The sequence below is a fragment of the Vanellus vanellus genome (assembly GCF_965231255.1).
Source record: "Vanellus vanellus genome assembly, chromosome: 7".
Taxonomy (NCBI): Eukaryota; Metazoa; Chordata; class Aves; order Charadriiformes; family Charadriidae; genus Vanellus; species Vanellus vanellus.
The window spans coordinates 37,410,000-37,436,693 of NC_138912.1; the positions used below are offsets into that span (position 1 = coordinate 37,410,000).

The following is a 26,694-nucleotide window of genomic DNA, read 5'->3' on the forward strand; positions in this document are numbered from 1 at the left end:
TTGCAAAAACCCCTGTGAAATCTAATTCAGCCCGACTGGCAGCTGGCACTTTTGGGAGAGAATACTCGAGCGCCGTCAATTCCCCTTTACAGTTCCTTGCTGTGTAGATCATATTTATAGTGCGCGTGTCTGTCATATGCATATATATGCTACGGATGATTCATATATTGCACCTGCACATGCATGGGCACATGCGATATCCCCGCGCGGGTCTCTGATGTAGCTTTATGCACCGAACGCCGTGTATTCCCATGGCCTGGATTTTCTTATTTTATTTTATTTTATTTTTTTACATTCCCCATTTGTCTTCCTCAATATGCTTATTTTGGAGAATTGCTTCAAAATTATTTTAAAATGTCAGCCTGTCGTACTGGTGCTTTATACAGCCTCTGCCCTTTTCTTCCTCTTCAGTCAACTGTGTCAAGAAAAATCAAGCGAAAGCCACGGCAGAAGAGTTGGTTTCTCCGTCACGCCCCGGGAAAGCACGCTCTCGTTCCTCTTAATCCACCTCCACGTATTTGAGGAACCTCAAATGAGGGATGTGCTGAAGGATGCCCTGCTCCTTCTCCTGCATGGCCAAACCCTCACCCTCTCCCTAAAATACCGCATCGAGCCACCGGGCTGTATAATACCAGCATCTCCAGAAAGGATATCCGTGTCCCCCACCTCAGCCAGACTTGGAGACAATGAGCCTGAGCTAATTGGCCCCCCCAAAATTAACGCAAGCTTATGCCACGGCTGTGGGGGCTCTTGCTCTCAACCTGGAGAACAAACAAAAGTGGAGAATTCGAGGCTTTGGAGAATTCGGGTCTCACACCTGGGATTTATTCATCCCCGCTGATATCACAACGTGAGCGAGAGGAGAACCCAACCCCAGTCTGGGAGCGTGTCTGAATATACATATCGGTCTTCTGCGGTGTCCAGGTGGGTATAGGCTCAGCCTAAATACCGAGAAACTTTCACCGCTTTTTCACAACCAGCTCTCAAACGGCTTTGGAAAAGTATTCGAGTGGTTTGCTGCCTATCTGGCAAGACAGAGAAACTCAGCCACCCGGAGGTTCACGCCTTTGTCTCGGTTCACAGAAGGCCGGCTCCGAAACCCCGCGCACCGATTTCTCCTGCGCTCAAGTGTTTTCGATAAGCCGTAGAGAATACAGAGAGAAAAAGGAACAAAAAAACCCCCAAAAAAAACAGTGCACCCGGTTGAACACCTCTTGGCTGCAGCCCGAATCCAGGTCCGGGGTGATCTCAGCTCCAGCCGGGCGCGTCCTCCTCGAGATGGCGGTCCCCGTCCCACCTCCCACCACTTCTCTTCGAGCAAGGCCGGGACCACGTTGGAGGGACGGCAGCTGGGAGTTTGCAAGGGACAGGCTCAGGAGGACGGCTTTCTCCTCGGAGGCACCCCGCTTAGGTACCTTGTCTGAGACGCTAATGCCAGCCTAGCTCCAAGAAAGGCACTTAAACACAGAGGTAAAATCAAGCGCGTGCTTTCAAGCGCAGTCTTGTGTGCCGCGTAAATACATTTTTAAGTGCTTTGCTGAATCGTTTAATCTAACTCCTTCAAAAAGCAATCATTTAAGTTTGCGCAAAACACACCAGAAGAAAGAAAGACCAAAAAAAAAAAAAAAACCAACCCAAACCCCACCATTTAAAAAAAGGCCGCGTGGGCCTGGTTACAAAACACCTTCTTGTTTAACGGCCTTGGCAGCCCCCGCAGTGTGTTTTAAGGGCCAGGCCCATGCGACACCCCTTTCTCCAGCTCTACAAAGACACGACCGGGGTGCGATGGCAGGCAGGTTCCTCAAAGCCACCCGATCCCGTGGGACCCTTGCGTGGCGCAGGGTTCAGGTGTGGGCTGCTCCATCCGAGGAGAACCTCAACGAACGTGAGGGTTGAAGGAACAGCGTCAAATTTTGCTGGAGGGGCCAGAAGGCAGCTGGATGGTTTGGTTCAAGAAAGGAACCGACCCGCCAAGGGGCTCTCCCAGGACTTAACAACACGGGTTGGGAGGCAGGAGACAAAACTCAAGCAAAATGATCTTCCCCAAGATTCTAGCTTTGATTTCACGTGTCTCTATCCGTCTGCTCCGGCGTATTTATTTAACTGCTCTCCCTGGAGACGTGTACAATTCTCTTCTTGTTTTCCTTTGCCCCTTACACAAATGAATTGTGTCATCTCCAGCGTGAAGGCCGTGTTGGCGTAATAGCTTCTGTCAGCCACGTCCTCGGTCACATCCCTGCCTGAAGACCTCTGTCCTCACGGTCCCATCCCTCCATCCCTGCACCCACAGAGAGCCGAGAGAGCCCGGCGCCATCCGGGGGGGTTTGTAACAGCCTCGCAACTCTCATGATGTACACTTAAGCATCCAAGAATCACCCTCGGGCAAGTATGTTCCCTTGCTCTAAGTTTTTTACTGAAAGTTTGGGGAGTCTCGGGATTTCTACAAAGTGCCCAGTAAGCAGCGCTAGAACAAGCCCGGCTGCAGATGCAGTCCCACTTCTCTCTCATACATATCTTTTTCATCACCTGGGTATCCTCCCCAATTTTTTTTTTTCCCCCTTAAGCGCTACCTTGACGGTTAATCCAGTTGCAAGCATCCGCGAGGGGAAATAAAGATCCACTGCAGGATAACGCCAAAAAAAAACCCCAAACCTTGAACACCCAATTGCTTATAACTTTCCTCCCTCCAGATATTCCAGGACATCAGCTCTCCTGCGGTTCTTATCAGTGAAAATAATGCAATTATTTCAAAGCAATTCATACTAATATGATGGTCTCCAAAGACGTGTACAGTAAAACTCCCTCAGACTCCCTTAGCAGAAGAGGTCCTCTCTCAGCAGTTTTAAAAATCTCAACCAATTCTTTTGGGGAAATCTCAGGAAGTTAAAGAAATACACCAAAAGAATGAGTCTATTTTTTGCCGGCGCCACCAGGAAGGCAAGGCTATTTTTTATTCTCCCGCTTTAAAATTAGCAAGGCTGAAAAGTGAATTCTTGAATGGGAGTCACTCCAGTAAAATGAGCTTTTAACCAGAAATAATGACAGATCCTTCATCCTTCTGGCACAAACAGAAGTGTTACAGTGCCCTTCAAGAACGGATCTGCTGACATCTCTCAGAAAGCACGACAGCGGCTGTATTCAGAAACTATCCTAAGCATCTGTCATATCCATATCTTCTTTATTAGCAATTGACATTTTCAAGAAAAAACAGTCTCTTTATCTGCTTAATAGCTCATCTGCACCTCTTCAGGCTGAACTCATAACTCTCGGATGGTGACATCACGTCACAAGTAGATTATTAGTTCTGTGTCATAATCACTTCACATGAAAAAAAAAAAAAAAAGGGATTTCTGGGTGGCTTTATGAGACGTGGCGAACTCCACCCAGGGCTGGGGAAAAGCAAATCCATCATTTTGGCCAGCAAAGGCATCTTAGAAGGGGCACATTTTAATCGACCCACTGGGTTTGGGGGGTCGAGGAGAGATGTTCCGTTTCGTATTCCTCAGTGTCATCACATCGTTTACCCTGAAGCACGAGGGGAAACATCCTGACGATGCCATTTATTCTGACAAACCCCTCTCCCCACCACCTCTCGCTCGGCCTGAAGAGGAATAGGGATGGCAGGAGCCTGTAGCCAGAGCCTTTCCGAGGGATTTCGGAAAGTTCACCATGAGGTGTCAGCACTCGTTTGAAGCAGACACCAGGCAGCGTGGTGGGGTTGGGAGGGTACCGGCACACAGAAGCAGCCAGACGTGAACTGTACAAGTCAAATAATCAGAGTAATTGAAGGCTGCAAGCCCAGGGCTGGAAAACACGCTGCAATCCCTACGCGGCACGGACCGGCGCGTAACAAATAGCAGCTCCGTTAAGACGAGGGAGGAACAAGCCTCCAACGCTCGCGGCTTCGTTTGATGAGTTGGTATCCCAGTCCCTCCACGCCTCCTCCAGCCCCAACGCTCGCGAGTACCTCTCACCACCTCCCCCCTGACAGCAGCGGGGGCAGAGAGCCCGGAGGTCCTCTCTTTCCCCTCCCTGGCAGGTCCTCTGAGAGCCCGGCAGAAAACCTCTTCCCTTTCTAAAACAGACCGGCCCGACGAGAGCCCTCGGCAGCAATCAGGAATCAGCATGCAGCACAATCCTATTTTCTGGCTCTCGGTGGCCGCACAATCCTCACCGCGCTGAAGCACACGCCATGCCTGCGCTCCGCAGTCCCAGCGAGCAGAGCAAGGGCAGCAGTAAGAGCCAAAAAATGTCTATCAGGACATAGACACACACCTCATCACGGGTTAACCGGTGACTTATCCTTCCCCGCGCCCCCCCAAAACCACACCAGTGCTACCCTACAGGGGATGGAGAGAAGCGCCCGTGGGAAGGGAGACCTCACCTCGTCTTTGTCCTGCACTTGGATGAAGAGGGGAAGGGCAAAGCCCACCTGGGCCAGCTCCGGGATGGCCACGCTGTACTCCGAGCTGTTAAACTCGGGCGCGTTGTCATTGATGTCAATGACTAGGATGTTGAAGGTGGTGGTGACAGAGGCGTTGGAGGGCGTGCGGTCATCGTTCAGCTCTGTCCCCTGCGAGGAGAGAAGACAACAGGGCAGCCTTTATTTTTGCAAGAATAAACGTAAAAGCGGGCATGCCGTGATTAGAGACTCCTGCAGCTTTTGCCTCCTCCACTTTGCCAAGGAAGGATGCTCATCTGGCTCTGCTGCCGCCCTTTAACGTTGAGCATCTTACCGCACTGCTGACCCGTTAAGACGCTCAGATGTTGACCCAGCTCTTCCATCAACCACGCTCGAGCCCCAGAGCACTCCTGCAAACCTGTTTCCCTTCCCAGAGGTTTAACGTTTCCCTTGGGGTGACTGTGGACAAGTTCTCACTTGGCCCTATCACGCAACAGCTTCTCAGGACTCCGAGTCACGCAAAGGGACAAGCAGGCGATTTCCCTGCTGCAAGCATTTAAACCAAAATACTGCCTTGCGAGATGTCGGGCACAGTCCTCGTAATAAGGGAAGCCACGACGGAGCAAAGAGCACTCCTGTTTTCTCCTCTGCCGTCTCCTGAGGTGGGACCAGGAGCAGGGAGCTAACCAAGGGACAGAAAGCTAGGGCAACAGAGGAATCACAGAATCACAGGAAAACAAGATTTAGACCTTAAAATAGGTTTGGCAACACGTGTCTAAACACAGAGCTGAGTCATGACTCCGTATCACACCTCCGTCTCAAAAAGGACTTTAATTTTGCTTTCCCAAAAGGAAAGAGTGCAGATTCGACTGCCAGAGAAGCGAGAAACAGCCTTTTCAAGCAGAGTCCCTCCTCTTGTCCTTTGGATAATCTTTGCTTTGCTGTGGGCACAGAAAAGCAGCGCTGCCACGACCCGCACGGCTCATTGCTATTCACCGCTTCTGCACACACCAGCAGAACAGGCTGATCCCAACAAGGAGCAATCCAGCTGTATTTTCCCTGCGTGCTCCAGGACGAGCGCGGCGGAGAACATTTTTGGGGCCGGGGGATGAGGGCCGCAGAGAGTTTGGCATTTGCGGGAGGACACAAAGTTTGTGGGGAGAGGAAATTAAAATAATAATAATAATAATAATAATAATAAAAACAACCTAGCGCATCAACAGAATATAATTGGAACTCCATTATCATGCAGACAGGAAAACGGGCAAGTTTTCAGGTTCGCAAACCTTTCCAAGATTAAACAGATATTTTTGTCCCTATTAAAAACCAGGCAATCCTCCCTCTCGTGATTTCTATTGAATTTAAACTCTAAAAGCCCAAACCAAGAGATACTAGAGGTGGACGCGGAGCTCTTCCCCGTGCATAAAGCATGACCTGTGCTTGGGACCCCGAGGGGTAATTTCTTGTCCCCTTTGCCCCCCTCCCGACAAAGCACAGCGCTTGCCTCAACGAGAAGACGACGCTGCTGCCCTCCCAATCAATGACCCTTCCTACAACGCTGATTTTTCCCCACCCCAGCCCGGCAGAATCTATACTTCTAAATGGGTTTCCAACCAGCTGCCCAGCTTGGTATTGATTTTAATTACAGGGCTGCGAGTGGAGCCGGGGAACAGCTTCTCAGGTGGGGCTGGTGGGGCTGGAAGATCACGCTCCAGTGCCTTTTCTCGACGAGACAACTTTCAGCATCACTCCCTCCCCGTGCCTGCCCGCATCGGGCAGAGGCAGATGATGCCCTGGTTACACTGCTGCCCACCGACGTGACGAAATAAATATTCCTGGTTTTTTTTTTTTGGGGGGGGGGAGGGGGGGGAAAGGTGGGAAATAGGCACAAGCGAACCCAATTCAGGTGCCTGAATGTAGCTGTCTTGTGCTATTTGCTTGGGCATCGGCTTGCTGCCAGCAGGTACAACCGCAGGGACATCCAGTTGGAGGCACCAAAAATGACCTTATACATCCATATAGAGGCAAGCACGTTTTGGACCAGCATAAAAGGAGGCTGTGTTAAAAATCGTGCTTGGCTTGGCTTGGCTGGGGGACAGCAGCTCGCATCTCTGGATGCTCATAGGAATGAGTACCCAGGTTTGTGCCTCCACCTGGAAGGAGTTGTCCCCAGGCAGGGTGTCCTCCCCCACCGTCCCACTCAGCCCCCGTGGAGGGGGCTCTCACCTTCACCGTGAGGACAAACCCAGCGCTATAGAAGGGGTTTTCCCGGTCCAGCGGCCCGTTCAAGGTTAAGGCTCCGCTGATGTAGTCCAGTGCGAAGATGCTGTTGGTGTTACCTGAGAAAAAGAACAGGCAGTGTGAGCACCAGCAGCTGGTACAGCCCATGCCAAAAAAAAAAACCCTCCAGTGGGAGAATCATAGAATCATAGATTTGTCTAGGTCGGAAGAGACCCTTGGGATCATCGAGTCCAACCATCTACCCTACTCTACAAAGTTCTCCCCTACACCATATCCCCCAACACCACATCTAAACGTCTCTTAAACACATCCCGGGATGGTGACTCAACCACCTCCCTGGGCAGTCTATTCCAATGCCCGACCACTCTTTCTGTGAAAAAGTTTTTCCTAATGTTCAGTCTAAACCTACCCTTTTGGAGCTTGAAGCCATTCCCTCTTGTTCTAGGAGGACACGAGCCTCTTCCCCTGCCAGCCTCCACGCACCAGTGGTCGCTGGTGCTTGAGAGAGAGGTTTTACGGAGCGGACCCGCTGCCAGGTCAGGAGCTCCAAGCTGGGCACGAGGCTGCCATGGGCTCCGCGAACCCCGTGCATTATCTCAACACGCTTTAAAAATGGTCTGTAATGCTCCTCTCACCCACCCCCGGCTCAGGGCTCAAAACGGCGCTTTCCTTCCAACAGCCCATAAAAGTCGGGAATGGGGCAGGCAGCTGAAGGATTTCAAAGGGTTTGGGTTATTAAAATACGCAACAGCGCAGCCAAAAACCAGCGCCGAGTCCAGGCGCTCCCCTCTGAACAACCGCCCGCCTTCGCAGGGCACCGTGTCCCCCCGGGGTGGGGGGGCACTGCCTAGCTCTTAAAAATACAGGAATTAAGGGACATCAGTCCAGCTTAATCGGAGGAAGGCGCAGGCGGACCAAGCTCACAAGTCATTCTCCACGTAACAAGCAGCAGTTTAACGGTGGGGCCTCTTGCCAGAGGATGCTGAAGATGATGGAAGTCCACATGTACTCAAGGAGAGACCGGGGAGGTTAATGAAAGAAAAATCTATCAAATAACAGAGAAGCCACATGCAGCTGAAGCATTTTCTTAGCTGGATGTATTCGGTGCCAGAGAGAGTATTAGGGTAAGCACTATAGGCACTTGTCCTGCTTTTGTGCTCTTGCCAGATGTGCTGACCCCATGCAGCCGCCTCGTTTTCCTCTATCTGAGCCAAATTTGGCCTCTGTGCTGGTCCTTATGTGCAGGTAAGCGTGACAGGGTGCCATGGAGGGCCGTGCCACTGAGCATCCTATCCTCAGCCTGACTCCTCCTCTGGCATTAGATACCCAGGGAGAATTAAGACAACGCTTGAGTCTCACGGCCAGCAGATGCTAAGACGACAAATGTCCCGCACAGGGAATGCCCTCGGGACCGTCCCAGGTGCCCTCTCTGCCGGGCAGACAAAAGAAAGCAGTTGGTACGTGGAGCCTGGGATACTTGATGCCGGCCCGACACCCGACCGGAGGAGGTTGCTGAATTAGTGATGCCCGAGGAGGTTACGTGCAAGCATATGGCCACCCGCACCACTGCCCTCATCATCTCACGGCGTGCAGAAAACCTTGGCGCAGCCCCAAACGGGAGCAAGGAAACCCTGCAGGTATATAGTATTCATCCTCGTCAAAAAAAATAACTCTCAGCGTGAACGAAACACAGACAACATCCGTCATTTCCCTGGAAGGGCGCTGCAAGACAGATCTGCTGCGGCAGAAAGTTGTTCCCCATCACTCAGCATCCACCTCATCCCTGTCTGATCCCCGGGTTTCACCACAAGGCGGCACCTTTCGTGGGGATGGCCAAAGCCTCCAGGTCCGGCTCTCCGGGGAGCCCCCCTGGCCTTCACGAGCCGCTGGCTGCCAGCATCTCCTCTCTCTCCCACAGCCCTAAGTGCCACAACACCTTTCTCCCCCGTTACCGAGCCTTTACATCTTCCTCTCAGACCCCATGCCTCCCATTTCTGTCCTTGGTCCTCTCTTCTCTCCATCCGAAATGGCCCATCGACTGCTAGCCAGCTTAATGAACTGATGCGCGGCTACTTAAATTATTAGTGGCAGCCTTGGGTTTTTTTTTTTTTAAATCTAACTTTTGTTCGCCACCGTACGTGAAGATCTCTAGTCCCCTCCCTTGGACGATTCCTCTCTTTTCATCTTGACTTCCCACCTTCGCTCTGTAATTTACGGCTGTGACTCTTTAGGAGACTTCTCCTGATACCGGGTTTGAAGGACACGCCGCGAGATATATATCGAATTGTGCTGCGAGGCATTTAAAGGCTCCAGGATGCCATGTTGCCATGGTAAAGTTTATGCATCAGGGCTGTCTTGGTACACTCCCCCTAATATAAGGCGTAATAAAATACCTTTTTAATCGCAAAATGCTGTTCTGCTAACAGCAATCCGTAAACGCGTGGAACAAAGGATTTTAGTGGAAATAGGTCAATGGGGCAGGAATTTGACACAAAGGACTAAACACGGCATTGAGCGCCGTGTCCTGACAATGGTTATGTGTTTCGTATTTGCCCACAGTCATTTTTTTGATAGATAGACGAATAAATTAGGGACCCAGATACCCTCCCCAGGCTGCACATCGGAGGCTTTTCTCTCGCTCAGCCTCCCCAACCCTGCTCAGATGGCAGATACGCGTCTGATGCCCTCCGGGGCGCCTGCCTTCGAGCAGGGAATTGCTGGGTTTGCAAATTAGCCTCAGAAGGGAAAGAGGTTTCTCCAAACCCATCCCCTCAGAGGCCTTTCATAATTTCCTCGACAATGCCTCTCCAACCACCGCTTCGTTATTCCTCTGACCCCGCTGAAGTGCTCGCACTGCCGAAGAACGCGCGTTCCCCCCGAGATGCTTTCTTTGCGAAAATCTCTCTAATCATCTTCACATGTCTTCGCTTTCCTCAGAGCAAGGGAAAGAAAAAAAAAAAATAGGTGAGGGATAAGCAGCCAATTTTGTCATTCTCACCCCACCTCTGTCTAATTTCTCCTCTCCACCTGGTTCTCCCCCGTTATCTCTCCGTCGGCTTCCTGACCCAGGGCAAAGCCAAGCCTGGGTTAAGCACAGCTTAGTCCGCTGGTGACGGTGCGGACGGCCACACCGGCTGATGGCTTTCAACCCATCTGTCCGTTCCACCGCTCTCCCAGCACTAGCTCCATCATGGTCTACACCCATGGTGGCCTCAGAGCCAGGTGGACACCGTTGCTGCCCCAACGCTCCAGCCAATGGCTTGTGTGGCCGGTGGCCAGCGCTGCCTGCCGGGCATGCCAACGGAGCAAACTGGGGTTTGCTCTTTGCTGGCTTTGAAGCAACAACACAACGCACCGACATGGGATGAAGAACACAGAGGGGATGAGGAACCTTCACAGGGATGCCAAACCCAGTCCTGATCCCCAGATAATCCTTTCTCGGGGGACGCTGAACGGCGCAGACCTTTCCATCTCCAAGTTTGCGCTCTGCAAACGGTTTTAATGATGCAGACAGGAACTATTGTGGTCGCACTTGACATGGAAGCAAAGTGACCGTCAGAAAGGTGCCCCTGCTTGGCCCCCCTTCCTCCATGTCCCCCTTCCATGCTCTCCCATGAGCAGTGCTGACATTGTGGCACATACAACCTTCTGCTCCGCATCCACCAGGTAATGAAAGGATCACTCCACTTGGCTCAGGAGTTACCAGCTGCTGGACATGTCCCTGCTTGAGCCATCTACTGCCTCACCTGAGGTCTGGTCTGAGCCACCAAAGCGTTTCTAGATGGAGACTTCATTTCCATGCCCCTGGTTTGAGAAAGGAATGCAAGACCACGGTCCGGTTTCTGCTAAACAAGGGCTTACGTGCCTTCCACCTCTTCCCCACCCAAAGATGTGGCACGTTCACAGAGAACCAGGCAACCCAGCTCCGTTGCACGGAGCAGGCAAAGCTGAGGGATAAATGGGTCTTTCATCAGGCAAAGGAGGAGAGCTCTGCTTTCAAGTGCTGGGAAAGCAAAGATGGCCTTTAAGGAAAGCAGGGCAGGGATCAGAAAACAAACGTGAGGCTGCCTAGGAGGTAGCGTGCCCCGGAGAGGGACACCCCAGGGGAAGGCGGGCTCCACTTCCACCTCTCTGCTACTACTGCAAATCCACGGAGCTGGACACGGCACAAGGCAGGAGACAGCAGGAGAGACCGGGAGAGAGACCCGGGGTAGGAATCAGAGATGGGGCGTGAATTAAATGATGGGAAGGGAAAGCTTGGGCAGCAACAAGGGAGCACAGAGAGGAGTAAAGCAAAGCAGAAGGTGTTTTTAAATACTCAAAGAGAGAGAGGAAAGGTGATTAAGAAAAAAAAAAAAAAAAGAGACCAAAAAATAAACTTTGGGACAGCAATGTGAATGCTCTCACCTGGCAGGGGACAGGCTGGCTCGGGACATGCAAGTCCAGCTTCTTGTTACGACATGGGTAAAAGCAGAAGGAAAACTTTCCCATCCCTCTTGTCTGTGTGCGGGCACAGGGACAGCAGTGGCTCCTACATCCACCGTGGCCGGGCAGGGGACCGGGAAGGCAGGCACCGCCACGGCGCTGGGTTGGGAGCGACGGGATGGATCGCAGCAGCCCATTGGCAGTGTTTTTCCAGGCTCATTGAGGAACGGATGGTGGCATAGGCATCATTTTGGAGCAACACTGCTATAACGAGGGATTTTATAGATGGAGGCCGTAATGTTTAATTGCCCTCAGCCAACGCTCTCACAGTTTAAAAAGGCCATTAAAAACACTGGCTCAAACCCAGGGGGAAAAAAAAAAAGAAAGAAAAAAAGAAAGACAAAAGACATTGATGTCTCCTCCTCCCTCCCTACCCCTTTGGCCTTTGAGCATCATTCAAACCTGTAGGAGAGAGAGATGCAGGTATTGCCCAGCTCTAACGAAGAGCTACCTGTCAGGCAGGGGAAGGCAATTCCCCCCCCCCCGCAGGAGAATTTTCCCCCCCTCTCCCCCCTCTCCGTCCACGAAGGGCCGTTTATATCAGGGAGCCACATCCTCGAAAGGCCCCGGGGTTGCCGAGCCGCTGGAACTTGGTGCGGATGACTTTCATGAGATGTGAAAGGGGAACCCATCACACACCTTGCGCCGGATAATTTATTAATCAAAATGTGCTCCGTCAGGGCTCCTCAGCACTGAAATAGATGCTGTTGGATGTGGTTCATAGAGTCAGCAACAGACACAGTTATCATCGTATAAATAGTCCGTCAGCTGCCGTGACCATCTCGCTGCTCTTCACCTTGAGTTTTTGCCCCTGTGCGATACACGCAGGGAAGCGCGGCAGGGCAGTTCCCTTGCCCCGCGCTTAAATTCAAAGGGAATGAGTTATTTCCAAAGGAAAAGGGGTTATTACAACCCGAGCTTTATTTCCTCACTCCGCATGAAAACAAGATGCTCTAGAAAACCAGTGCTCGTTTCTCCTGCTCTGGACTTTGGTTTGTTCTTCACTCCCTGAGGACGCAGCTGTTTTGGGGACAAGCGATCCAAACCCAAAGCTGTGTGCCGGCACTCCTCCGCACACGCCTGCTCTGCAAACGGGCATTTTTAGTATCTTCCCCCAAAGATTTAATTGCCCGTTCTAGCACGAGCGGCAGAATTTCTCATCTTGCAGAGCCACAAAAGAAGCTGGGATTAAATGCTCGTGTGGTTCCCTTTTTTTTTTTTTTTTTTTTTTTTAAGAGCTGAACGTACAGTACACGAAAATAAAAGGAGAGATTTATTATCACCCGAGGTGCGATCCCCCCTCCCCAAACCCCCGGGAGCTGTGGCTGGGTAGTACCAGAGAGGAGAACGGAGCCCAGCAGAGTTTAAATGTTCCTGCTCCGAGTGTAATTCATCACACGAAAGGATGCTGGGTCTTGGACCGCAACCACAGTTCACCCCCCTTCCCCCCCCCAGCAATGTCATCTAAAATGCTCTCGGTGGCTCGAAGGGAAGACAAACCGTGCCTGGCTTAGCTTTTTACCTCCCAGCCTTTCCTCTTTCCATGAATCTATCCCTAAAACCTGCAGCCACCAGCTGGGTCATGAGTCGAGAGAGCAGAGCAACGCGGGGAGAAGTACCGTAAATGTTTAGTTCCCTCGTTTCTGCAAACACAACGATTTAACCCACCACCTGAGGATTTGGGTCCTCATAAACGGGGCGCAAGAGGCACGTTCCCGGGGAGAACGGGCCGGTCTGGAGCAGCGGGTGCAGAAGACGTTCTCGCCCCGCAGCCGAAGGACGCGTACACATCAAATCGGCACTTTCTTAATGACTACCGTGCCTGCGCTGGATGTAGAGACCCGAAAATCACCTCTCCTGCCTCTCCCACAGCAATAGGAAGACTCCTCGGGAGAACACGAAAGTAGTACGCGGTAAGATGCCTGGTAACAAGGTCTGAATCGGCTTTTACCACAAACCCCACATCTCCAGGCTCAACACCCTTTCAGAAAATTTTCCGCCAAAACACATCTCGGAAGCGGTTCTTTTCTCCGACCCCAACACGGAGGGAGACAGCGCAGCTTCGCCTTTTCCCAGTGGCTGCCAACGCCTCCAACACACGTTAAATGCCAAGAAGTTAAATAAACAAAAGAAAACACGCTTCCGTTTCCTATTTACACATAAATGGGAATGTATAGTTTTAATTACCGAAGGCAATTTGCTGGGGGACCACCTGCCACGCAAACCATCATCCCAACCTTATCTGTTTCCAGCGGTTTCTGGATTACCGGGGAGCCAAAGCAAGACGCCAACGTGACGGCAAAGCATCGTTAGCGGCGGGGGGGAAGACGGGGAGCAACCCAGCCAAGAAAAGAGGGGCCCGTGGCCGCAGCCACCATCTCTTCTTGGCGCTGCCTCATCCCCTCGCATTGGCAGGGTGGAAAAACAGCCTTTGATGGATAACTCGGCGCGAGGCGGTTTTCCACCCATCAGCGTGTCCTCCTACAGAAATGTTCTGCTGTGATGACCGCCTTTAAATCACGCTGGAAGGCCCTCCCAGCGGGTGTAATTTATGAGGACTTTCATACCCTAGTAGTTTGCCGAGCGATCCGGAATGGGGGTGGGGGGGAAGAGCCGGCGGGCTGTACACCAACCGGCAACGGGAATATTAAAACCCGCAAGCCCTGTTGCCGAGGATCCTCCCCTGATGTCCGGTTTAAGGGACTCAGGGAAACGGCTCGCTTTGCCTTGCCCTCGTTATAAAGTCGGGTCAAAGTATGAAGGGGGGTGTCTGTGGCCCCTTTGGCCACTTAACCTCAAAGGTTTGTGCCGCGCTTTCAGAAGGAAGGCTGTGAGGGGCTCCAGACTTGTCAAGACCATGTGAAACGTGTTCTGAGCGTTCCCGCGCTGATTTTTACATATATATATATATATTTATGGTATTTTATTCCTCAGCAGGAAAACCAGAAGAAAGACGGAGGACGATTCTTTTCAGACATCGTTCCCTCTTCCTTTTGTAACTCACGCTTCTATTACACTCTGCTAATAATGACTTTTAATTCGCGCTTCCCTCGGGATGCACCAGCTTAAGGAAGACAGTGCTTCACCAGAAACTGCATCAGTCTCCTAAAAGAATCGACTTTGGGGAAAAAAAAAAAAAAAAAACAACACATAAAAATGTCCTAAGGGCTTGTGAAGAACCCCAAGGACCAGCTCAGCCCCACGCGCTCCCTCCCCTCTTGCTCCTGCAGGACTTTCCAAACCCCGGGAAGGACATATGGATTGCCCTTGTGCAATCTCCCGTCGCCCATCCATCACCGCGCCTGAAACGTGTCGGGCAGGCAAAGACTGATGTCGGGGGGCACCTCGCAGAGCCCCGGGACACTTCTCCCCTGGTTTAACCCTTCGGCGCCTGCCCAAGCAGGACAGGTCACCTTTCACACCTTCGTACCAGGAGATGCAAAGCCTCCTGAAAATAGACAACCCCCAAAGTTTACCGCTAGGGAGCAAAGCGCGGGACTGCGGTCATACAAGAAGTTTTCTTAACGAGAGCTCGCAGGGCAAAGTCCCCTCCTGCCTATCAATTAAATTGCTATTTCATTCAGGATAAAAAAAAAATAAAAAAAAAAAATCTTTCTCTTAAAGAGCCAAAGGATTCCCCACGCCCCAGGCGACGCGCAGCAGCGGCAAACGTGAAAACACACTGCCGTCTGCAGGTCTCATCCTGCCGAGAGCTCCGGGGCCCTCCGATTTCCAATGGGGAAAAAAAAATAAAAAAATAAAAAAAAAATCAATCTCTGTTAGACCGGAGAGTTCCCCTAAATGAAAAGCCTTATCTAGAACAGGTCATGTTATACAACAAGTCACTCGCTTTGCCTGGGAAATGAAAGATGATGAGGCAGAGTCCCCGGCACAGAGGCTATCTCCATAAATCTGCCAAAAAAGGAGCCGTGGATTACTTTGCTGGATTAATTATCTGTCCTTCAAACAGAGCCCCGACCTCAGCGGCTGAGCATCTCCTACCTGCCAAAGCGACCGGGGGAGCGAGGCTTTGCGCAGGGCAAAGTTCTCCTTTTTGCCTGGGAAAAGCGGCAGAAACACCCGTGGGAGCGATGGGAGCTCCAGCACCGACCAGCCCCCGTCGGCACCAGGGGCTTGGATCGCAAGGTCTCCATTTGGAGTTCTTTCGCGGGGCGGTGACCCCACTTCCCGCAAAGCGCAGGGCTGGGGGAGGGGGGAGAGGGGGGGAAGGCGGGCAGCTTCGCATGGGGTTAAAACACTCATGGTTGGAAGGCAGAGGAAAAAAACAACTGAGTGGATTTTTCCCTAGAAGATACGGAAGCGATTCCCAGTGCAGGCAGGTTCATCATCCGCCCCGACGGGACAACCAGGCAAAGCCGTGACAGGGCGAGATCAGCGCTCCTCCCTCATTTCAAGCTTAACAGCTTTGTAAGCTGGCGGCATAAAGTTGGGTTCTACAGTCTTATTTTATGCGGTTATGGTTAATCTTTTAAGTTTTATTGTTTTCCTGTCACGGGAGGACCTTGCGCTGGAGATAGCCGTATAAATAAGAGCTGCTGCCGTATATCCCGAGGCGCAGCTACCCAAGGGCTGGAGCCGAACAGGACTCCGGCAATCCCAAATTAATTTTTATACCCCGCCTCCAAATCATACCGACGCTTTAGATATTAATACCAAAAAGATGATAAACGGCTAGGTGGCTTTTCGGCTTTCTCCCCCGCTGTATATTCCACCCCAGCCGGTAAAATCAGAACGGCTACGGGCAAGCCCTGTGCCCGAAAACCTGAGCGAGACGGGGAGAGGCGTCGCCCATCCCTGCCGTGAAATGGGAACAGCATCACTGCCGCCTCCCCTGGCGGAAGGGAGCCGAGGAGCCAGGTATAATTACTACCTCCGCCGACCATTTGCACTTTTGCTTACGGTCGGTTTCTAATTTAATTTGCTTCCCCATTCCCATATGTTAGCCTGCTTTTTTTTTTTTTTTTTTTTTCTTCTTCAAAATCGCCATAAAAATTTACCAGCTCAGGCACAAAAATCTGCTCGCTGACCTTTACCATCGTGATGGAGCATAATGACAAGTTAATTAGGCTTCACCTGCCTGCCAAAAAAAAAAAAAAGAAAATAATAATAATAATAAAAAAAAGCTTGCTTTGGGTGAGAAGGATTTTGGAGGCACGCTAGCGGCTGGTTCCCGTGTCCGGACTCTCAGACATCAGAAGGTAATATCTGCTTTCAAAAGTAAGAAGCAAATGATAGAAAGTATAAGGGAATGCCTTAAGCAGAGCCTGGGAGGCAGTCACAGCCCTACTGACTTCAGGGATTTTGGAAACCTCTGCCTTAAGCCGAAGGGAGAAGGAGAAGGCGGCGATAGCAGGTGTCTCCAGTCGCCCCTCAGTCCGTCCACCAGCTGATCCCTCCCCAGCACCACCATTTTGCAAGACGCCGGTGTCAACAGGAGAAGGACTCCTGCCAGTTATGAAAACACTCTGCGATTCTCATGTTTGGGAAAAAAAAAAAAAACTAAAAAAAAGTAAAAAAAATAAATAATGCAAAGCAGTTTAATCACTCTTTGATGTGCTCTGCCTGATTTTCCGATAGGAGAGCTGCCCCCCGCCAGGCGGGACCGGGGGCAGGGATTAAGCTTTGGGCACACGCAGGCAGACGCGAGGCTGTTTGCGCCGATGCGCCTTGCCTGTCACTCCGCACCCCGCTGCCACCACCGAGCTGCCGGAGCGCGCTGGCTCCCTTCCACCATCCCTCCGCTCGCCCGTAACCCCCGGGCTGACGGCTACCCGGGCACCCGGCGGGGGACGCTCGCAAAGGGGGACGCGTCGTGGCCGTTTCGCAGGAAAACCGACGCTAGACGTGAAAAGAAGAGCGGATGCGAACATTCCGGGTAAAAATCCAGGCTCCGAGGTCTGGTTTCCTTGACTCAGTAGAGCAGCAGGAAGCCTGCCGTGACCATGAGCGGACGGGTGCGTTTAGCAAATTAACCCTCTATAGATTGCACGGTTGTTTATATAGGTTTAAACCATCAAATTAAACCATCTTGGAAACCCAAAGCTGTTCGTATTGCACCGGTGCTGATGAAGGAAAATTAGATACCTACGGCATACCGGGTCAGAAAAATGGTCCGTGGCCATCCGCAGATGCCCGAAGGAGGGTGTACGAACAGGTGATTTCCCAGCCCCTGAGCATCTCCAGGCTTTGAGCCGGCTGAGGATTTTGCAAGCTGAAGGCTTTTTTTACCTTCCTCGTGGTAATTCAGCGACCTCAGCAAAATTAGTTTGAGGTTTCAGTCCGGTCCCCAGTGAAAAGGGGGCCCGTGTTAGCCAAATGAAAGTCCCCACTGCACTTCGGCCAGCGGATACCCCGCAATCTGGGGGAAATCACTCCTTTGATTCACGCCAGGGGAACATTAGAATAAATGGCCAAGGGAATTAGAGGAATAAATAATCCTCGCCTCTTCAAAGGCGGACTGACCTGGATACTCGCAGTCAGGATCAGTGGACTTGAAAGCCCGGCTGAAATCACCTTGACCCGAGAGGTTGATGAGAAGAGCGTTTGAACCGGCTGGGCTTTGAGGAGGAGGAGGAGGAGAAGAAACTGGGAAATTATTTCCGCACGTGTAGCCCAAAGCAGGGGGCACAGCAGGGAGAGGAGGCACCGCTGCCATTTCTTGCTGTGAAGATCCCCCCCGCCCCCGAAAAGCAACGCCAGAAATAAGGTTACAACCCAGACCCACCACAAGCTGGTCCGTCGCTCCTGGGTTAACCCGACCAGTGCGTCTGTCTGTCTGTCTGTCCCTGAGACACAGCCCCACCAAAGCAGTGTCGGAGCGCAGCCCAGCGAGCATCAAAGCCTGCCTTGGATACGGCAGAGGCTTGCTGACCTCAAGGCATCCTAAATAAGACGGGTCCGGCTCCAAAAATTAGCCTTTTCAAAACACAGCTACGTTTTATTTGGAAACGCTCCCCCAGACTGCCTTGCCCTCGGCTCTTTCGCCATCAGAGGAGGTCCACAAGCTACGGACCCAAAGGAACCAAGCGTTGCCTGGTGGAGATCCACGGGTGACCGGCTACATCAGTATCAGCAAGCTACCCACGCACATGGGGAAGGGTTCCCCGGGCTTCAGGGCCAGTCTGCGAAGGCAGGATTGATCCGTGTTGGCTATCAGAAGACAGAAACCCCTCCGCCACTCTAATTAAGCTTCATTATCTCGCCCTGCCCCCTCGCGGGTCCAGCCCGCTTGCCTCCCAGCTTGTCAAAGGTTTTGGGATGCCAGCCCTTGGCACGGAGGCTTTCGGGAAACGCCGCAGAAATCATCAGGAGCCGTTCAGCCCCGTAATCAGTCCTATTCTCTCCCTAAACAATAACCACTGCACCGCCAACAGGAGTTTTACACCTGGATCTTTGCAGGTCTCCTCCGGAGCATCATTCGAAGCGGAGCTGTTTGCGGCGCCATCATTAGGACTGAAAGGTTTCCCTACGAGATATTGTCAAATCTGTTCAAAATAACATCCGCTGCTGGAGGAAAGGGAGACGCCAAGACCGATGCTCTCCGGCAGCGCCGAAGGCAAAGCGAGCTCTTCAGAGGGGCGAAAGCTTTCCCTCGTAGCAGTAGGCTACAGCAATTAGCGGCGACAAATGGAAGGAATGAGCAGCACAGTCGGGGAGGAACTTGGCCAAAAATGATGGCCCAGGCATGGGATGTACAAAGAGTTATCGCAGGGCTGGTTCCTCCGGCCCCACCGGCCTCCCCGTCACGTCCCCCTGCGACTTACCCGAGACGATGGTGTAGCCGATGCCCCGGGGACGGCCCTTGTCCTGGTCGATCGCCGTTATCATGCGCACAGTGGTACCCTGGGGAAGAAGAGGAGACACGCGTTACAGCCGCCCCGACCCAGCGCTGCTGGGGCTTGCGGGGCGCCCCCGCCCAGGCTTTGCACCTCTTCCCATGGGCCACGAGTTGAGGACAACCTGTCCAAGGACAAGGCGCATCATGGAAAAGTCCCATCCCTGCTTCTCGGGGCAGTTCGGGTTCACCACTCATCCCTCTCGTGCGCGCTGCAAAACTTTGCTAACCCACCCCAAGGCGTAGCTGGCGACGCTGAGGGCAAGACCAGCAGAGCGTGTCCTCTAACCAAACCACCGGGCAGGCTGAGCTGGACCACGGAGGAGGTTTCTACCAGGGCAAGCGTCTGTAGGGACCAGAGAGAGCCCCACCAGATTCATTCGTCATCTGCCCAGAGGAAGCAAGGCCAGCATGGTGAGCACAGCTATGGGTGCTTGAGGAAGGAGACACTGAAGGTCCATCGTTGGGAAGCCAGGACATGCCTCCTCGCAGCATCACGGGCTGAGGCTCTGGCCCTCAAGCAAAAGCACACTCTCCTCCATCGCAGAGATTTTCACCCTGCAGTCCCTTGAGAACCAAAAGCAACAATTCCCCCTCAGCGCCAGCTTCAGCACCGGTCGCTACACCAGTTTTATCTACCGCTGGCTTCCCAGTTTCAACTGGTCCTCTTCTCCCCTTGCGTTCTTCAGACAAGGCACTCCAGGCAACGAGAGATGCTCGCCCTGGCCATCGGCATCCAGCTGCATAATTAAACCAAGGGAGCTACAGCGATTTTAATTGAAACCTTTAAGGAGGAGGAAGAGGGTCGGACAGATGCTGAGAACAGGGGATTGCCCACAGGCAGGAGCTTCTGCAACTGCCCAGCTCACCCCCCTCATCCTCCATCCTGCAGGACAGAGCTGTATCTTACAGCAAAACCGAAAGGCCCACGAGGCCAAGAATGCCCCCAAACCAACAAAGAACGTGAGAGCGACCCAAAATTCCTGTTTAGTTCTTTAAATAAAAATGTGGTGCGCTTATGTCAACTCCGTAAGCTGTACTCCCCCCACCCCCCCCTCCCCACGCTGCAGTCAGCCCATGTGAATACAAACACGCGCACATGCACATAAATTAATGTAGTGTGAAAAAATTTACAACTCAGCTGTTCTTGTTTTTTCTTTGGTTTATCAACAGCGGGAAAAGAAGCAATTTTAATTCTTCCCCCCCCTTTTTGCCCTCAAAGGAAATGTCAAGAGAGGCGTTCGTATATCTAACAAGGGAACGTCGTGGGACGGCTGAGTTGCTTCAGCCCTGCGATCCATCAGCTGAAGGCCAAAGGGAAAGCTGCGGCAGAAACATCACTGGTGGAAAGCGGGGACTTGCTGTCTTCCCCGGCTTTCAAAGCCATGCCCCTGCGGGCTCCATGGAGACGTTTTGCCGCTGCCGGCCATAAAGAAGGCTCCCGGGGCCAGGCAGATCTGCCCCTTCCCTGATCTCCGAGGGCATTTCAATAGACTCCTTAAGTAAATCCACGTTATTAACCGAGAACATTAGCCATAAATCCCAGGTCACTGGCCTTTGAGCAGCACTCGGCTGGTGAGGCTCAGCAGCCGCCGGAGAGCCTCTAAATCACCCACAATAACTCTCCTTTCCAAAGGAGCAAGGAGAGCACGAGAAAAGTAGGAAAAGAGCGGGTGGGAAAGCACAACAAGGGCAAGCGCGAGCCCCCCTCGGCTCCCCGGCGAAGCGGGAGCTCCTCCGTGGCAGGGGTGAAGGCACTGGGTCCATCCGACAGCTCGGCTCGTCGCCTGCCGAGAAGGGCAGGCAGCGGCGCAGAATGCTAAGTGCCTCCTGCCGTGCGGCACGTTTCAAAGGGAAGGCAGCTGCGGGAGAAGGCAGGGCGCCCGCCACGACCCAGGAATAGCAACGGACCCGCCGAGGCCGCTTTATCTGCGAGCAAGGGCGCTCCTGTAGGAGCCAAGGGGGAAAAGGCTGGTGGGAGAGATAAAAGGATGAGCGCAGATGTTGCGGCCGGGAAAGTTTGGGAAGGGAGGAAGGGGGGAATCTCATTTGGATATCTCAGCAGTCTGTGCCATAGAGATGTCCGGAGGAAAGAAATTATCCAGGCATCTGATCCCAAGAATGAGGGCTGCTAGTAAGGTTTGCCTGGTCCTCGGCAAGCCCGTGATGATGGCTTCCACGCTGCTCTTTTCTGAGACCAGGTCTCCCCTTGTTCGTCTTGCAGCCCCTGAGCGTCTTCTCCTTTTCCACAAGCTCCTCCACCAGCCCATCCTGGGGATGAGCCACGCTTCACCGGTGACGGAGAAACAAGTGGCAGAGTGGGGCTGAGCTCCCCATCATTCCTGGATGCCATCTCCTGGAACCACACCAGGGGAAGGGACCCGGACATCTCTTCCCAGCCCACTTGGTTTCCATCCTTCCTGCCAGCTCCTTCGCAAGAGGCTTCCAATAGCCACAAGACTAGCAGATCCCAACTCCCGGGAACGGATGATCCCTCCCCAAAGCATCCACACAGTGTTTAGGGCCAATCTTGATGCTTCTGGGCAAGAGGTTGAACAAGCGCCACAGGACAGGCATCATGTTTATCCATGTCGCTGGTGGCCATTTCTGGTTTTGTAGTGAGTGGTAACAACCGATGCAGACAGCTTCAGAGCACAATCACTCAGCACGGTCAACAGGAAGGAGTATTCCCACTCAGCGGCGTACCTGAGCGAGATGGGGAGATGACCTGATGCAAAACGTGACGCAACACACTCATCTCATCTCTTAGTACCCGCGATGATCATGAAGCATCTTGCCCACCATACCAGCAGAGATAACTAACCAGAGAGAAAAGACAAGAAATGGGAAAACACCCCCCAAAAAACCCCTTGATCGTGGCCATCCCACAATGGCAAAGATCAACCTCTCGCCAACCACATCTCAACGATCTCCAATTTCTCTTCCAAAATCAGACCACAACTCTAATCCCTTTGGCTATCTAGGTCTTGCCACAACAAAGGCAGGAGATGCTGTGCTCTGGCCCCCATAGGCAGCCAGCTGCACCCCTAAATTGGAGGGCACGCTCCTTCCATCTCTTGCCAAACACATCCGGCAAGGCTTCCACTCGCTCCTGGAAACCCCAAGCTGACTTCCAGCGCCAACAGCTCTGCCCAGGGCTCAACCTCAAGTATTTGTGCTGTGAACCTGCGGCTCTTGGAAATTCCCAAATACTCCCGACGTTTCTTAAAAGCAAGTAACAACGTGCCTGCCTGCCTACCACAGACGACAGCGGTGGCAAGGAACGGACGTGGGTGGTGGGTATAGACTGAAGCACCAGAACAGAATAACCCTCTCCCTCTAGGGAAGGAGGAAGAAGGTTTAGAAAAGTAATAATCTGGAAAAGCCTATGCTTAAAAAAAAGGCAAAGAAAATAAAGAATGGCACATTATCCAAACAAAATCTGAGGGTTTTTTTGAAGAGGGGCAGGGGTAAATCAATCCTTTTTTAATAAAACCCTGAGCTTTTAATAAAGTGTTCACACTGATGGGTTGGAAATATTGTAAGAAAGAATTAACTTGGAGCTATTGAGACTCTAGGGCAAAAATAGCACTGATTCTACATTATTTCTTTAACCCAAGGAGTTTTTGAAGAGGAGGGGGATGGTGCTGAAGAATTAAAAGTGTTTTAATGATACCTGACATATATCTGCAGCACGCTACTGCAAGGGAATACGACCGCTGGTCTTGGGACCAAGCAACGGTGGGGTTGGTCACTCCTCTTGCCTTGGCATGGCTCCCTGAGGGATAAAGCGCACTTTCACAGGCCTCGGCTTCTCTCTTAGCGAGTGGATTCCTCCTCTTCCACCCCCAAAGTGGAGCGGCGATGCTGCCTGGCCCCTGCACCAGCCGAGGTCCAAAAGTAGGGGCTCATCAGACCGTCGGCATCTCTGCAAGGGGAGCTCCTCTTCTCCAGCCCCTCTCAACTTGTCTGGAGAACGTCAACGATGTTACCCAGTCTACAGATGCTGTGAAGACAGACACCCGCAGTCTCCGAGGATGAAAAATACAACGCCGCCAAGCTGCAGACAGCCTTGGGGCACTCGCATGCCCTGCGAGAGACGGCTGAGGCACGCTGGCGTGACAAACAGCATCAAGAAAAAAAGATACAACACCTCCAGGGACAGCAAAGTCTCTCCCCGCCGGGCCCTCTTCCACCGCCCGATGAGAAATTACTAAATTACTTTCTTCTCAGTGTCTGAATAAGCATGTGCCCAAAACGCTGCTAAATTATGCTACCGGATCCCGGCCTGAGAAAAACACGAGCTACAATGGCACTTCTCTCCCCTCTCGCGCCCCTCCACCCCTTTTTTTCTTCTTCTTCTTCTTCCTCTTCTCTTACAGGATTAGGGACTTGAAAGGCAAAGCACAGCCCAGCGCTGCGGCAGGAGGAGGAGGGGGGAGCGCTTCAGAAAGCTGCCACGGCAGGGGAAAGAAGGAAAAAAAAAAAAAAAAAAAAATCCTATTTCTCACTTCTTAATTCCAGTCAATTCCAGTCAAAGGGCTGATAGAGATCTGTTTGCGGTAATTTGCTGCAGTTTATCCACTCTTTTCACCTTCTATCGGCTCTTCACTGACGGGCTGGCTGACATGCTGTTACTCGAGTGAGGAAATTAAAATTTGATGCAATAATCCCAAATAAGAAGGATTTTATTAGGTAATGTATACACTTTAGATGAGGTATTCTCGCCTGATACATTGATAGAGGAACACAGACATGCTGTGCACCGCAGATAAAAAGAGAGGCAAGAGAGAGAGGCTGAGCACGGAGCAACAGCAGTCTCCGCTCCATAGATTTGGGGCTGGGATGAAGTGCCTTGAGGGTATTTTGGCCTGCTGGGCCAGACAGCAAGGGTAACCATCACCCAAAAAAGCACTGCAGCCAGTTTAGTTTGACCTGGAAGCCTGGTTTTGGACAAGTTGGCCAAGCCCAGGCTCCTCACCCAAATTTGCTGTTACCCTTTCGGGTTAGCGAAGGATATATACGGATCTGTAGACATCCATATACATATCTGCTGGGTGACAGTGCCCGCTGCGGCTGCCTCCCTCGGGTGGTAGGACAAGAGCTGATGGGGAGACTTCCAGTGGAGAGACAAAAAACCCCGTCTTACAATAGCAAACCGCATCCTTCTTTCAGCAGCAGAGATTTCTCCCATGAAGGATGCTTCTTTGCATCCAAACCAGAGGGGAATACCGCTCAAAGCATTACCCATGTTCAGCAGTCTTCCTCTTCACTGTGGCTCTGGTGGCACTTACCCATCTCGGATGCCTCAATGCCCTCAGAGACGTTACATGGGGCCAAGAGAAATTAAAATCTCTAAACCTGTCAGAAAACCGCGCACAGTTTGGTGTGCGCTCCTTCAATCATTCCCTATTCCAGCTAACACAGCAATTATTTGCTGCTTTGCCTACTGCCAACGGCGTACGTTCTCCGATTAACTGTGATGCACGTCGGTGGATCAACACAACGAGATCGTTAAGCTCCAGCCTCAGTACCTATCATTAATTTGAGAGACATCCCCTTTCCTGCATACCGGGTCACTCCAGGCAGGTGATGCGGTCCATAACTTTCGATACTCGTGGCACTTCCATTTCTAAAATTTCACGTAAGGCTTTTTCCCGCCCAGTTAAGGGTGAACTAAGGAGCGTTTTGGGTTTTTTTGTTTTTTTTCTTCTTTGCAGCTCGTACCGCCCGCCACAGAAATACTCCTTAATCTCAACAGCACTGAAGCTCATTGAAACTTTCACTTCATGAAAGTAATTCGTGAAGCCATTTTTTGGCCATCTGCGGGGCCAGCAGACAGGTAACGTGCTGTCTGCCCGCGGGATTTGTGACAGTAGGACTCAGCCCTATCGATCCAGTGCCGTCAGAGCCAGCACTTTGCTCCAAAGCGAATAAAAAGGCATCAAGTGAAGCAAGTTGGAGTTCCCTCTACCGCTGCATGAACCGAGCCATCGGGCGTTTGGGATCCAGTGCACCAGAGGCGTTACGGGATGAAGGTGTGGTATGGATGCCTACCACGCCGTGATTTTAGGACAGAAGGTTTTTCCATCCGTATGCGAAAATATTTGCCCTATAGACAAAGCGACGCGACGCGCAGCTGTGCCTCGGGAAGGTGGACGCTGCTGAGGAGGGTTGGTGCTTGGGATGAAGGTCCTGGGCATCCTCGCTGGGAGCAGAGTTATCAACGGCTCCCAAAGCCAAGGCTGCCCCCGCCGTCTGCTACAGGAGGGGGAAGAAAAAAAAAAAAAGCCCCGCTGTATTTAGAGAGCGGGAGACGTTTTCCACAAACAGCGAGTTTGCTGACAAACCGAGTTTCAGAAGAACTAAAATGATTGGATCAATTTGGCAAAAACCTGGGGGAAAAACGCTCAAAGTGCTGAAATGGCTGATGATTCCGGCATTTTCAAAACTGCCTCATTTCAGGAAGGTTTATGCTTTTCTTCAACTTTTCTGCTAGAAATGGCGGGCATATACTCTGTGAGGAGGAAATGGGGTGACTGTGTGCTGAGAACGACAAAAAGCCTTTATAACATTTAAGAAAAAAAAAATCAGGAAAATATTTTATTTGGGTTTCGGGCTTCCCGAGCCTCCTTGCTTAGGCTCCCCCCTTTTTTTTTTCTTTTTTTTTTTTTTTTTTTAAAAAAAAAAAGAGCAAAATATTTTGGAGCTGGCTTGAAACATGTTGTTTCAGAAAGAAAAAGCTTTGCCTCTCGCGGGATGCCGTTGGGATCTCGCGATCCAGAGCGTTTGCACTTCAGCGTGGAAACAGAGCTCCTCTTTGCACCCGAGCTACAAACGTTGGGGCAGAGCAAGACAAACCTACGACGGATGGAAGGAAGGAAGGAAGGACGGACAAATATCTTTGAAAAGAGGGGGTTTTCCTCCAGCTTTTGGGGGACACCTTGTGCTTTCTGTCCCACAACCTGGCTCCATCCTCCCTTGCCCCCTGGTGCAACACCGCGGTCACAGACATCGGAATGAAGAAGCCCTTACCGGAGGTGAGTTCTCGTAGATGTTTGTGCTGTAGGGCAGGTTGATGAAGATGGGGTCCATGTCCTGCACGTCTGTAATGGTGATTGCCAGGTTGGCCAGAGTAGAGAGCGGCTTGTTTTTATCTTGGTCCTTGAAAAAAAAAAAAAAAAAAAAAGGAAAAAAAAAAAACAAACACAAGGGTTGGCAGGGGGAGAGAAAGGATTTTCTGTCAGAAAAACAGAATTATTCAACAGCATTAAGTCTCTCACAGTTGTGGTTGGGTCAAAATTTCTGAATAGTCCAGGTAATCATCTCTTTTTCAAGCCACCTGCTGGAATTATTGTCCACCGTACCTCCCTCTAGGCTGAAATACAATATGCATTTCGTTCCAGCGTAAGCCATTTAAAATAAAGCAAGCGCCAATTTAGCTTTCATCGCGTTTTGGGTGAAAAAGAAGCGGATGTTCAACACACGCTTCAAAATAGAAATTCCCTCCTAATGCAGATGCAGCCTGGGGCACCTCCGCGCCGTGAGACCCAGGTGTGGTTGCCAGCGGACTCTCACGCCAAGCGCATCTCATCCCCCCCCTCCCGCCCTCCCCAGCGCCGATGCTTCTGCACAGCTTGGGCTCCGTCATCCGGAACGCGACAAAGCCCACCAGCTCCTTCGTGCTTCTACTGCTCTTCGTAACCCTGCC

The 26,694-nt window shown here is 51.8% G+C and overlaps 1 protein-coding gene across 1 annotated transcript in view; it reads right to left on the reverse strand.

The window, feature by feature from the left end:
• The window catches only part of CDH23 (cadherin related 23), a gene marked incomplete at its 5' end in the record, with an annotated part of 203,926 nt that overhangs the window by 87,059 nt on the left and 90,173 nt on the right, over positions 1 to 26,694 (reverse strand). Inside the window, 4 exons of the mRNA XM_082486729.1 lie at positions 4,385 to 4,573; positions 6,629 to 6,741; positions 18,913 to 18,991; positions 26,019 to 26,147. Of these exons, the coding sequence (XP_082342855.1) occupies positions 4,385 to 4,573; positions 6,629 to 6,741; positions 18,913 to 18,991; positions 26,019 to 26,147 (510 nt within the window). The remainder of the gene's footprint in view (positions 1 to 4,384; positions 4,574 to 6,628; positions 6,742 to 18,912; positions 18,992 to 26,018; positions 26,148 to 26,694) is intronic.